Raw genomic sequence first — 14,301 nt, 5'->3', positions numbered from 1 at the left:
GAAAAGAAAAAAGAAGACTCAAAGGGGGACATCTTTGAAGATCTATGAAGATCAAGGTGGATTTGAAAAAGGGACACCCCCTCTAACTTCCCTCTTCTACTCACCCCCTTCTCTACACTTTGCACACACCACAACGGTTTAAATCACCAAAGGGCCCCTTTTTCAATAAGGGTGCCCCAGTGATTTGAACCAATACTAAAAGACCCTCATATTTGAGGGCACATATCGAAATTTTCAATATCTATCATTTTTTTTTTAAAGTTGACCGAATTCGAGGTTCCACCTACGGTGGATGGAGTAGGGTGCCTAACACCTTCCCTACTCCATAAATGGACCCCCTTACCTTGAATCAAGGTTGGACCATGTACCCTTATCATACGAGAGTCTTCAAATGTCAAAATGACATATTTTTCAAAAAATACAACTTCGGGTGACCATTCACACCCATTTCAGAAAATGAATGGTGGCGACTCCAAAACACCCCAAAGTGAAGGGATGTCTCAAAAATGATGAAAATTCCCATGTCTACAAGAACCATCGATTATTTTAACTTTTTTGATTTCTTGCACAAGGACTATATGATGAAAATAACTTAGAATATCCAGTCATATGATCAGTTGCACCTAAGTCAATAATCCATGGGTTATTGTGCTAGAAAACAAGAGAACGTTGTTTTTGAGGATTGTGTGGATGATAGAAGTTTATATAATTGGTCTAGTTGTTCCTTGCTATAGACACCCCATTTTTGCATACACCTGATTAATCAACTCGTCAACCCGATTGTGACGATTCCCAAAGATAGATAAATATTCCAATGTTTTTATTTGTTACTAGATATGTTTCAGAAATTTGGATGATGTATTTCAAGCAAGAAAAACTTTAGAAACCACGCTATGCTATGACAATATAGTTCCAAAACCTAGAAATCATCATTCTTGGTACAAAAAAAACTTTACAAGAAAAATAATCAAATTACCAAAATACCCCTAACATCAAACACCCTTAAAGCCTACATTACGCTTAGGAAAACCCTTTTGAACACATAAAACAACAAATTAAAATCAAATAAATCATTTTGCCAATTTTCACAAATCGACAAAATTATGAAAACGCCCTCATAGGGTCCACGATCATTTCATGCCGAAAAATATGACACAAACTAATACTCACATTGAATTTATTATGAAAAAACAGATTTCAAAACATCCCAAAACATCAAAAAACAACATCTTAACGCAAAAATCCTATTTGAAGGCAAAACAATAATTTTCCAACCCTAAAAATTTAAAATTTCAAAATTAATAATTAAAACATTAATTAACGTGAAGTGAAATCTTAATAAATTAAACTAAAATTTTGAACAAAGAAAATCAATCAATCAAGCCCACAGGTCAAATTTTAAGTGACGGCCCACTTATTCAAGTGGGGCCCACCAGATAATAATAAAAGACCATTCCATCTGGGGTCCGAAAAAATTAAAAATATAATTAAGGGGGGGGCTCTCCAAAAAACTTAAAAATATTTATTGTGTGTAAGAATTAAAATCCTAATTAACCTTATTTTAAAGAAACCTAGTTAAACTGAAAAACTTCCAAAAAACTCTATAAAAAGGAGCCTCTAAAACCTAATCTCGTAGGTTAAGAAAAATCCTACGAAAGAAAGACTAAAAACTCTCCGCAACCTTCTCAAAACCCTAATTCTGAAGCCCTAAGTCCCTACCTAACACCCAAATCCCATTTTTTTACTCAAAAAATACCCAAAAATTCTCAAAACACCCAAAAAGCCAAAAAAAATAATAATAATAATAATCAGATCTAGGAGGGAAATACCTCATCTCGAAGATCGAAAGTAGATCGAGTGACGGAGATAAAAGTAGGAAGACTCACACGAGGAACACACTTCGCCAGTTTTGAGGGAATTGTCCGTCGCAATCATCTAAGTAAAGTTCTTTTTTTATTTTATTTTATGTCTGTTTTAGTAATGTAATTTTTTTTTTTTTGGAAAAAGTAGAAACCGACATTTGCCGAGCGGGATTGGTGCCTAACACCTTCCAATCCTAGAACGTGATCCCCGGACCTATAGTTTCTTTTTGGAAATCAATATTTTCTTTTCTATTTTGAGTCATATTTCAGTTCCTAGACCATAAAACTAAGTAGCGACTCATAAACACAAAAAAAAAAAGCTTATCTGCAATCACGCGGATCAAGGGTGCTTTCACTTACTAAAAGAAGTTATCTGTATAGGACCTTCAACATTACTGAAAGAAGTTAGATGTGTCTGTTCATCAAAACCTACATCTTGGAATGCTCTAGAGTCATGTCGTGGCTTCCATTTTGGTGGTTTCCCGTGTAGTTTCCAACAATTCTCACATGTATGTCGTGGCTTGTGACAGTGCTCGCACCATATCTTCTCACCTCTTTTGTTCTGTCGTGGTGGTCCAGATGGGCCATATGGTGCAGCTTTGGAGACTAAAGCAGAAACTTCAGCAATTGACTGATTATCTTCACCCAACATCACTTTTCTTCTTCCTTCCTCTCTCCTAACGTCAAAAAACACCTCTCGCAATGAAAGTAAAGGTCATCTTCCATTAATTCTTCTTTTTACCTCATCAAGATCTTTGCTTAATCCTACAAGAAATACATAGACCCTATCATTTTCCATTCGTCACAGATGCCTTGCACTATCCTTAGCATACTCTCATTCTTCATCATAACACAAATCAAACTCTTGCCACAAAGCAACCATCTCGTTGTAATAATCAGTCACATCTCTATCTCCCTGTTTAGATTGCCACAACTTGATTTTTAATTCAAAATTTTGGAATGAGTTCTCCACGTCTGAATATGTTTCATGTACAGATTCCCAGACCTCTTTGGCTGTTGGTAGAAAGAGACATGTTTTTCGTATTGCAGGTGCCATCAAATTCACTAACCATGCAATCACCAAAGAGTTTTCGGACCTCTATGTTTTGAGGGAGGGATCATCATCAGCCAATTTCTTTCCTGCCATCAATCATGAGCTTCACAGATTGAGCCCATTCCAAATAGTTTTTCCCGTTCAATTTCTGAACTGTCACTTGCAAAGATGGATGTTCAAATCCATTAGGGTTCATAGTGCTTTTGTCACCAGTAAACGATGTCTTTACCATTGTAAATAATCCAACTCTAATACCATGAGTGCAGTAATAGAGAGAAGAAAAGATATTATTTTTTTTTTCCTTGTTCATTTTAAAATGAAACAGATACATCAAAATATATAAAAACAAGACATTGAGCAGAAAATCTCAACCTCCTAACAAAAATAACATAACCCACAAATCTATGACCTAATTAACTGATTGAATAACCTCCTAACAAACATAACAATACCCTCAAATCTAAGATTAACCAATTGAATTTGAAGATTTTATTCTAAATTATTCGGTTACTTTATTGAATAGAAAAACATCCTAACTGATTCCTAATATTTTGATCAGAACCAATCTGACAAACACCAAAATCTAAAGATTGACAAAAACAAGGTGCTAACAAGGAGGGACTTCCTGGCTACGCATGGTGGCCAAAGACTAATTGTCTCCTCCAACTCATTAATTGCTATCAAGATTCCCAACTACATAAGTGACTGTCCTTGGAGGGTAAAGCTTTTTGTCAGAAGGATTAGGACCGTGTGTGCCTAGTTCCTGATTGTTGTTTTTAACCGTCTTCAGGGAAAGTAATAGAGTAGCGAAAGGTTAGCTTCGACGTTAACCTCTCCTCAAGTGGTGTCCTTGCCTACGGATGATCTCTCACAAGAGATTTGTAGCATTGTTAGAGGATGCCTCTGGGCACCTTTACTTGAGGTTTGTAGCTGTGTTGTTTTAATAATTCTTATATGAGGCTTAACCTTAAAATAAATAATCGAATGACACTTAATTATTCATGAAAATTTGTACAAAAAATCCATACAAATAAAATTAAAATTGACTCAAGGATTTTCAGAATGCACTATTGAATCAATGAATTCATAAGCACTAAAACCAATCCATGACTTGCCAAGCAGAGATGAATGAAACTCTCCCAAAATGCTTCTAGGATTTTAAGTTCGTTGCCACAATGTCAAAATCACTTGTTCTGAAAAAGCCTCCAAATTTAGTAGGAAAAGAAAATTAAAAAGAACAAATTTCCCACTAACACATGACGTACCATATTGTTACAAGAAAGGCCGTGTCAATCTTTCTCACAAAAGAAAAAGTTCTTCTTCACCTCATACAAGTATTCACAAAGATGGTTATCAACATAACACCCCAAATCTACTATTAATAGAGTAATAATACTTTCTACACTGAACAAACCATGACACTAGAGGAACACGGAAAGAACAAGAATAAAAGCTTCATCAAGGAAAGCACAATAAAAGAAAATTATAAAATGAAGCAAAGGTGATTACAGCATACACGATTAAAGCAACAGTAGCAAGGATATACAAATGGAGAATACGTCAAGGCAAATCGTCAATCCTTTCTCGTAGTACTTGTCATAAAAACAGAGACTAAGAGAAATCATCAATCCTTACTTAAGCTACTCGTCAAGCACATCCTCCAACCTCTTTTAGTTCCATGGTGGGGAAGATGCTTTATACACTAATCCTTGTGAAGATGCTGTCCCATAGCTCAAGTCAAGATTGTGGAGTTGTTCCATGAGCTGGGAACGCCGCTCCTTGAAGAAGTCAAGACGTGTTGTTAACTCTACCAAAGCTGAGGATCCTGTAGAAGGCTGCCTCTGATACTCCATTCCCTGTGAGAATGCAACCCAACCAACCATTCTTGTCATGAAGCCTACATTGTGTGAATTTATTTATTTATTTTTTTGCCAAGGCTGTGAATGTGAACTTGACACAAATCAACTTGTAAAAGAGATTTAGTAGTTATGGGTCAGTCCTCTTACCACTGTTGCCCTTGATGTGGATGGCATGGCGGCGGAATCAACAGCACAAGGATCATCCATAGAAATGTTTGTGGATGCTTCAGTACTTTTTGAATCACTTGGGCTTGTGGAATCCACACATTGCTTCCTTGAAATCTGTTTGTCATTAGTAGCCGATGGTAAAACTTGACCCTTAATGTTTCTCCACTCAGTTCCTGATGAACTCTCCTGTATCAATCCATTTCAATACAGTTCAAGAAAATGAACATAAGGGTTTCGACTGACTAGAACTAACATAATCAAGCCTTGATTCTGACAAAATCATATGCAACACAAGCCTCTGAATGTGTAAATGAAATCCTTACTCAAAAAAAAAAAAAGGTGGAACATGATACCATGCATAGCTAGTTACATCCAATAAACATTATAATAAACTAAAATAGAAGGTATTTGAAGAGACATACCTCACTTCTTTGTTTCCTTTCATGATTACAAAAGGCAAGGGTCATATCAAAATCTTGTTGAAGAAACTTCCTGCAGACAGAATATTCAGAGTGAATAAAAACAAAAACAATTAAGTATACACATTATTTTTTCATCTGTATAAATATATTATAGCTCCGCATTCTACCATAAGCACTCATATATGCATTCTACAAATACATGTATTATTGGTAACTGATTAGAATACAAGGCTGACATAAATCTTCAAGTTCAATAATAGGCGGGGTGAAACCTTGTATGCATAACGAGTTTTTATGCTCTGAGCACTACTACTCATAAGCTGTTCTGTTGTTTCTAACTAAACAAAAGCTGGTTTCAGAATTTTGAAACAGATATATGAGGTAAATAAGAACACTACAGTTCCAGCCAGTGTTTTGAAAACCAAACCGATGATCAAACGATTTTTCTACCTAATTGGTCGGACCACTTGTATTAACCCACTTTTAGAATACAAGTTTCATATCAAGTACAAACCACTAATTTTATGCCATGGATGCAGCAGCACAAATCTTGGTCCGGCTGAGCAGATGAATACAAATGCTCTAAAAGAAAGTGAAAGAAAGGATAAAGAAAAGTCCCATCTGGTTTTTGGCTTTTTGCTAAGAAAACTCTGCAGTTCCTCCATCAATAGAGGCCAAGGATTTCATAGGTAAAAAACCCATGTTTTCATGCAATTTTCTTGGTTGAAAATCCATATCTGGCCATGCTTCGATGCACACAACACTCCTCCAACTTTGATAGCAGTAATCTTTTTTATTTCTCTTCAATACAACAAACTGCTTCATTGGGGATTTGAGATCTCGTTAACAGTTGCATCTGATCCAAACGAAGTCTTCTCTCTCACCAAATATTCAAGCATGTATTGAGATCAAGGCTTTGAAAGAACCGAGAGGAGAGGAGAGGATGAGATCGAGGCTTCAAATGAACCGATGGTCTGGTAGAACAGTCGTTTCATGCGGTTGAACCTACAGTTTGAACAAAACCATCGGTTCTACACCATTTATCAGTATCTCATGAACCGAACTGACATTTATAAAATTTATGGTTGAACCTGGTTCAACCATCGGTCCGGTGTTCAAAACACTGGTTCCAGCCAAGGTTTAAAAATCTCATCTTGAGGCAATGTTTAGGTTAGGAGAAAAACAGAGATTGTGTAGACTGAAACATTCCAAAACAATTTGATATATTTCTCAAAACACTGAATGTATAAGGATCAATGATTTCACTCTGATCATGGCTGAAACCGGAATGTGCCATGGAAACATTCTGAAACAGAATAAAATTTTGAACCATTCTCTTCTAGAACTTTAATTTTTTTCTTAATGGAGCATCCTTCATTGTTGAATATTATGTCACAATCGGAGTTTCAAGACACTAAACTGGGGTTTCCATACATGCGCAACTGAAACATCTCTCGATAGACACATAATGAAAACCTGAAAATACATGAACGGATATATAAGAAATTTAGATAACTCACTGCTGAGAATGAAGATTTTGGACATGTTGATATCGATCACATGCATCAGAAAGAGATCCATAGTGATGTTGACGTTGTTGGTTAAGTTGAAGGTGAAGCTCCGCAACTTTCTGCTTCAACCTGGCAACATCGGCTTCAGCAAGAGCAATCTCCTCGAGTTCTGCCCTTGTCTTCAACAACAGTCAAAACCATATAAGAATGTGTATGGAAAAGATATGCAAGAGTGATGAACAACAAAATTCTGAGAAGAGAAAAGTACAAACCTTAGAATCCATACCACTCGAGCTAGAAAACTGTCCTGAAGACATGCTCAAACCAACCTCTAACGCAGCTCTTAGATCTCTTTCGGCTTGCAACTGCTCTTGTAGTCTTGAAACCTATGGAAACAGTCAAATACAATGCAGTGAATACATCTGACAGGCGGACTATACTAAATACAATAATATGGATATATGAGAGCTTCTATTGCCACACAAACTTTTGCTAATGCCAGCCCAAGATGTGTGCTACTTCTTTGGTGATTTAAATATGAATTGGGGTAGCTTGGGGTAGCATTAGCAAAAGTTGGTGTGGCAATAGAATCTCTCTAAATTATAACAACCACTAACATCCATTTCATTGCAGGCCATGACAAAGAAAAGAGAAACATCGGTTGATCAGACTAGAGAGGGAATAAGTGCCAACTTGGAACTGTGGAGGGATGCTCTTCAGTCCCAAGGGATTTAAAATAAGAAAATAGTATCTGGAGCACAACTTCAATGAGGGCAGAGAGAAGAAATAAATTAGGACAAGACGAGCGAGGGAGTCAATTAAAAACTGAGGAAGGATACTTTGGGGCTCTAAAATAAGTATGAACCACAACTTTAGAAAGGACACATAGAGATGATGTACTGGTAAATATTAATTCCCAAGAAGGATGTTGTCCACAGATGGAGTTTAGCAGCTAAAAAGCAGATGTGCTTACAGATTGCTATGTGACTGACAATACCAATCAAAGTAAAGGGAAATTTTTACAATGAATTTAAAATTTTGGGCAATCAAGAAAAAACAAAGCAAAGAATAAGCATAGCTGAAGAAAGGACGTTGATTAGATGAATGAAAAGACAAAATCAGAAGTTTTTCTAAAATCCAACAATTTACATAAGATCTTACAATTCAAAATGAAACCTTAAACTTACAACATTTGAATCCTTTTCGAAAAAAGTTCTACGTTCTCTTTTTGGTTAAACCTTATGATTCATGTAAAAAACATGGAACTAAGTCTTCTTCCATTTTTTCCCCTTTTTCTGAAATGATTAATGAGAAGGCCAGTACACAGAGACTTAACCACCCCACCGAGAGGAACCTTCACATGGAACCTAAATCTTGAACTTAACAGGCAAATCAGCTTTTACTATTTATTTATTTTGTAAGAATAAAATTTTATAAATACCAAAAAGAGATTACAAAGGAAGCTGAGGAGGCCCCCAAACAAGAAACCGAACAGACAAAAGAAGAAAAATGCAATAACCACTAGTTACAAATTGCAAAGCCAGTCCCATCTAAACATAAAGTCATCAAAAGAAACACCGAAGAACTCCTTATGAAGCTTCACCCAAATAAACAATAACCCAAGAACTCCCATAAACACGGTATGATCATTACCCTCCTTACCATAGAACACAATGTTATTCCTCTCTTTCCAAGCCCCCAAGCAATGCCCAAGGAAGAATGGCCCACAAAAGTCTTTTTCTATGGGAGAAGATATTATAAGACCACTCCTCTAGCATCATCAAGAAGGTATTAGGAAGAACCCAATGCATTTGAAACCGGTGAAGAAATGAAGCCCAAATACCACGGGAAAAAGAACAATGCAGTAAAATATGATCCACGGACTCCCCGTATCTCATATAAAGAAGGAAAAAGTTGGGAGTAATCCACCCACAGACAATCAGATTATCCAATTAAAAAAAAAAGTTAAAAAATCTATCATATTGCATGTTTCAATAGACAAAAATCCTTTTGTCTTGTCTCATGAACAACTGTGGTCCATTTTTATTCTTCTTCTTCATTTTTTTTAAGGATTAAGGGTCCTTAAAAACTTAAAAATAAGTTAATAGGCCCTCTAACAAGGAACTCCAAAGTGGTAAGGAATAGGCACATTAAATCAACTGGAATTGTTTACACAAACATTCCATAGATATGGGGATCATTTCTAGCATCTTTTTTAATAAAAATTTCTCTGTTTGAACTTTAAAGTTATCAGATTGGTTCAATTTTGAAACAAGGAGGTTGAACTTACTGATATATCCTTGAGTTGGTCACTTGGCATGTTTAAGAGAACCGATACTCAATGGCATTAATTGAATAAATGATAAAAGACGTCTGATGGACTGGTTTTATGTCAAGAGACAGATTTTTTATCTTTAATGCTAGACAATTTAAAATGATAGACTTGTTTTATGTGACTACAGTGGTTGCTGGTCATCTGGAACTATAGCTTGTTTTGTGATGATTCTTTATTTCTGAAGTATTTCTTCCCAGAAGTGCCAACTTAGCTAAATTGGTAAGACACTAAGACATTGGAGAGTTGTTAACACGTCCTAGGTTCAAACCCTCTTGAGCCCAACTTCACCTTGCTAACTACTTTTTACCTTTTCAAAAAAATGTATTTATTTCCTTGATTTGTTTTAGGAAAAATTCCAAGTTACACAGCTAAAAAATTATATTATTAAAATTTTATGGATGTGTCAACAATTTTGACTTCTCAAAGACGTTATGTTCATCACGAATCCAAGCTGGACAGAGACGTGTCAGTGTCCTTATAATAGGAGTTTTATTTTTTATTTTTTTAACCTGTGAACATTACCACCAAAATTAAAGAATTTGTGTTTATTGAGGGAAAAGAATTGAATACGTCTTGTTCAAGAGCTAATCGCCTCTCATGCAAAGCTTGCTTTCTTCTCTCCAAACTTGCTTGCAAAATTGCATTTCCTTTCGCCTGATATAGAAACCAGACAATTAATGTTTAGAAACAGCACCAACTTTAGTAATCCGACATGGACACGAATTCAATAAAAAAAGTTCAGTGTTACCTCTTTGGCGATCCTATTGCGCAGGTCATTTTTAGTAATCTCAAGCCTCTGAATAGCAAGCCTATGTACATGACATTGGGTTAATTACTAGGGAAAAATGGAAATCCATGAAACCAATTCAGAGTATGTAAGATACAAAACACTCAAGTAAGACAAATCTTCTTCAACTCCCAAGTACATATCTTCACACAAAAGTGCTCAAATAGCATATAATGTAGGTCAAGCATAAATGTCACCAATTGATCTTGATGATCAAAATCATGATACTTCTAATTAACATGTGTCGTCTATCACTAAAGAATTCTAAGGCATTACAGTGGAGGATTCCTTTTTAAATTGTGAGGTAGTTATCTATGATGTGCTAATGTCCCAAGCATCGAGGAGGTTGACCCAGAATAAGGAATTTTATGCAGCGTAAAATTTAATTTTTAATTTGAAAATGGTCTGAGAATTCCATTGTCATACTTTTAAAAATAACAATTCTCCAAACACCTTATATATACATATATCTAATTATTGGGCTTAGACCCATAGCTCAGTTGGTTTGACACATTGCAAAGCAACTTTGAGGTCGTGGGTTCAAGTTGAGCTTATTCAACACTTAAAATGTATATCCATGTCAACAAAGTAAGACAATCAATTAATAAGAATTACATTGAGCTCCTGTTATATACACGCTCAGATTTTCTCAGAGTACAATGAGAAGGTCTCACATCTTCACTCATATATATATATATATATATATATATATATATTTTATTTATTTATTTATTTATTTTATAGGTAAACGGAATATATTAAGATAATAAGAAAAGAGGCAGTCGAGATGACCAACAACAGGAACAAAAATAAAATACAAACAGAAAAAAAAAAAAAAAGGACCTTACAGGGAACACAAAGCGTCCCATTTAGAAACAAAATCCTCAAAAAAGACCCCTTTGAAAGCCACATCCACCTTACACCAAAACCATCTCATGGTGAGGCCTTTCAACCCCCTAAAAGATTCTCCTGTTTCTTTCCAACCAAGTACCCCAGCACATTGCAAAAGGGAGCAAACCCCAAGCAATTCTTTTCCTACCAGAGAACATGGTTGAATTCCAGCTCTTAAAAAGGGACATACAGGCATTTGGAAAGACCCAACTGGCTTTAAACAACAGCAAACAAAATATCTATGCACAACTTGAGGGGGAATGTAGATGTACTCTTTGTGGTCTGGGCATTTTGAGTCTTCTAATGGTTCTTTTGTAATTAGTTCCTCTCTTAAGTGACTAATACACATGAGAGAAAGAGAAGGAGAACGTCTCTCCATTTCCTTTTTTCCTACAACTACTCTAACTAACACTAAAATACTCACAAATCTGATAATATGATGTTAGTGGTGAATTTTATAAGACGGTCGGGATTGGAAGTAGCAAGGGAAATAAATTTCAGAAAAGCTTTCAATGACATGGAGGTAGATGCAGTGTCCAAGCTGTTTTCATTTATATCACTTATATCAATATTCCCCAAATGCCGATGACTGTTGGATATGGGATGGTAGCTGTGATGGGGATTTTTTTTGTCAGTTCCTTCTATCGCTCTCTCTATTGATCCTATCCTACAGTTCCCTGATATAGTTGTTTCAGGTACTAATGTACCTCCAAAAATCTCTCTCTTTACTTGGTTGACTATTTTAACTAGTCATTGCAATGGATAGTCACCTTTTCTAGCATTTGTTTAACCCAATTTATATGATGGAGAATCAATTGACCATCTCCTTCTACATTGTTCGTTAGCTTGTGGCATTTGGACTTATTTCTTTTCCCTATTGATGTTTCATTTTGCCTTTAACCTTATCCTTTCCTTTTTTAGGGTTGGCATAGGCTTGATTTTTCTTTCTCCAATGCCACACAAAAAAAAAAAGGATCCTTTGGGCTATTAACTCCGAGACATGTGTTGGGGCATTTGAAAGGAGAGGAACTTACATATTTTCGTAGGAAAAAAGTAATCAATGCAAAAAAGTTATTATTTTTATCATTTGCTCATCTTCTTTTGGTGCAAAGTCTTCAAAGATTTTAAAGGCCTCTTCTTCATAGCATAGACTTATAGTGTTTCATGGCAATTTGTAAGCCAGTGCTTCGACACTTTGTTTCAAGTGTAAATGCCAAATGTCCATATCCACACCATATTGATTCAGTATTTGGTATGGATCATGAATGCCAAAAAAGTATAACATATCATAATGGATATTTAGGATAACTCCTCCTCATTCATTGGCATTATTTACATGTTATTAATATTCTGCTAATGTATTTTTAGTTGTCCAGATGCATCACAAACCTGTAGTTTGTCCCCAATACAGTTTCCTAGAGCTTCATATCTACTTCCATCACCAACAAGCGTCCATGACTAGGACACATGAAAATACCCAAACCTTCAAGTCCTATGCAGAGAAATTTATATAGCATACAACTTACAAACCTCCCTAGAAAGAGCTTCCTAATGGTTTCTCTTACTGGTGGAAGTAGACACATCTTCTAAGCCAAAGGCAGGAATTATGAAGTTATTAAAAGCTGCATGCCATAGGAAATAAGAATGTAAAGTGAAAACTCTCAGCGGAGAGAACTTACTCTTCTTCTCCAGAAGAATCAACTGACTCCACTGATGGATTCTTTCGGGCCTGTAAGAAAATAGAAACGGTATCAATAAAAATGAACATTCTGTTTCCAATGCATAAATGATAACAAAGATGCGAAGGAACATTTAGTATTCTTTTTTTCCCCAAGGAAACAAGTATAACTGGTTATATTCATGAAACAAAAGACTGGAAAGAAATTATTTTAGCAAAGTACCTAAGACAGTAAATAATCAACTTAACAGCAGAAATAAGGGACAGGGTCAAAGCCATATATAGTTGAAAAGGAAAAAAATCCATGTGGAAACTAAAACAACCAGCAAAAAATCAAGCTCCTTAAATGTTTGGAAAATCAGAAAAGGATTAGTTATAACCCAACATTCAAATTATGCCAATAGGGCTTGATTATTTTTTATTTTTTTCTAGGCAGATTTGATTAATTCTTTGTAAATGAAGTTTTCTTTTACCAGTATCACTGATTCAGGCAAAAAAAAAAAAACCAAAAAGGAATGATGATAATTTACGATAGGGAAAATATTCAACTTGATAATAGCAAATATATGACACGATCCTCAAGTATTTGATCATTGGACCCACTTAAAAGAGTGATCCATTGGATATGAGCCACTGAGAAGATTTGACTTAAAAAATGGAGTATTCATGTTCCAGTTTTCCTCTCATGTTCCTCAAGGAATAAGCATGAGAAGAACCAGAAATTGTCCCCCTGAATTGCTTCCATGTACTTCCTCTTCCTTCTATTCATGCTTGGTAACCAGTGACATGTACAAGAACGAGAAACAGCACAATATATATATATATATAATCTCGTCGTGAAGGTTATAATTACATAGAGGAAGTTTAAATCCCATTGTATATCTGGAAAACAGCTATTTTGTTCATTTAAGCTGTTAAAACCTGAAAACAAATAATTTAAGAGCTCTTTAAAATTATTCTACATAAAGAAAAGAAGTTGAAGATCTTATTAAACACAATGTTTGATGCTATTATCCAAGAAAAATACGTAGTTCTTTAATTCAGCTTCCGTGTTACTTCCCCTTCAAATTTTGATGATTTTCTGCATATTTAACATTAAATTGATGAATCCATTCATGGAAGTGTTTAAGCATTTACTATCTTTCTATTCCCTCATTCTGAGGTTTTTTCAGCTAGCGAGCTTCATTACATAGAAACCGTAAATATAGGAACAGATATTATTTAATTGGAAACTATGTACCCTACGGAAGAAGAGTAAGTCCCAGTGTGGATGGCGAAATCAAAAGCTCTTCGAAAAAGAGCTGGAATTGAAGTGCTCTTAGAAGGAACTAGAGAAATGTTGTGGACTAAATATTATACTTTTCAACAAAAAAAAAAAAAAAAAGAAGTGTTGTGGACTAAATATGTGTTTGGGAACCATCCTGACTTCTGGAAAGACGGCAAGAATGCCCCCCTACACAATCAGTTATTGTTTTTAGCCCTCTTAATGCAAGTCTAGGCCTTGAAACATGTACGAAACTATCATGAATTCTGAGGGAAAAAAATGATAAGAATACCCTTCTATACAAACAAATGTACCAGCTGTTGTTCTTCAATTTTGGGGAAAAGAAATTCTAACACTTGGATATGATGACTATATGCGGCAATTGATCAAGATTTGTATTGGTAAGAGAAATCTTTAGTGAGTGGCTACATTTGGGGATGAGCTTTCGTAATATGAAAAGGTTGATTTGA

The 14,301-nt window shown here is 35.4% G+C and overlaps 1 protein-coding gene across 3 annotated transcripts in view; it reads right to left on the bottom strand.

Annotated features, from left to right (window-relative positions):
• Positions 1–4,379: 4,379 nt before the first annotated feature.
• Positions 4,380–14,301, bottom strand: part of LOC147400451 (rho GTPase-activating protein 7-like) — a 65,437-nt gene continuing 55,515 nt past the window's right edge. For 2 of the 3 annotated variants that reach the window (XM_086446143.1, XM_086446144.1), the window contains exons 15-22: positions 12,569–12,618; positions 9,960–10,020; positions 9,782–9,865; positions 7,149–7,262; positions 6,886–7,055; positions 5,366–5,435; positions 4,923–5,129; positions 4,380–4,772 (exon numbers count right to left, since the gene is read on the bottom strand). In XM_086446143.1, the coding sequence (XP_086302269.1) occupies positions 4,587–4,772; positions 4,923–5,129; positions 5,366–5,435; positions 6,886–7,055; positions 7,149–7,262; positions 9,782–9,865; positions 9,960–10,020; positions 12,569–12,618 (942 nt within the window). In that variant the 3' untranslated portion in view covers positions 4,380–4,586. Of the gene's footprint in view, positions 4,814–4,922; positions 5,130–5,365; positions 5,436–6,885; positions 7,056–7,148; positions 7,263–9,781; positions 9,866–9,959; positions 10,021–12,568; positions 12,619–14,301 lie in introns of all 3 variants that reach the window. The other variant, XM_086446145.1, reaches the window with a different exon arrangement.

The sequence above is a fragment of the Akebia trifoliata genome, chromosome 6 (genome assembly GCF_017979445.1).
Source record: "Akebia trifoliata isolate Shusen 1 chromosome 6, ASM1797944v1, whole genome shotgun sequence".
NCBI classification, from domain to species: Eukaryota; Viridiplantae; Streptophyta; class Magnoliopsida; order Ranunculales; family Lardizabalaceae; genus Akebia; species Akebia trifoliata.
The sequence above is the reverse complement of the archived record's forward strand: the minus strand, read 5'-3'. Positions and strand labels throughout refer to the sequence as shown.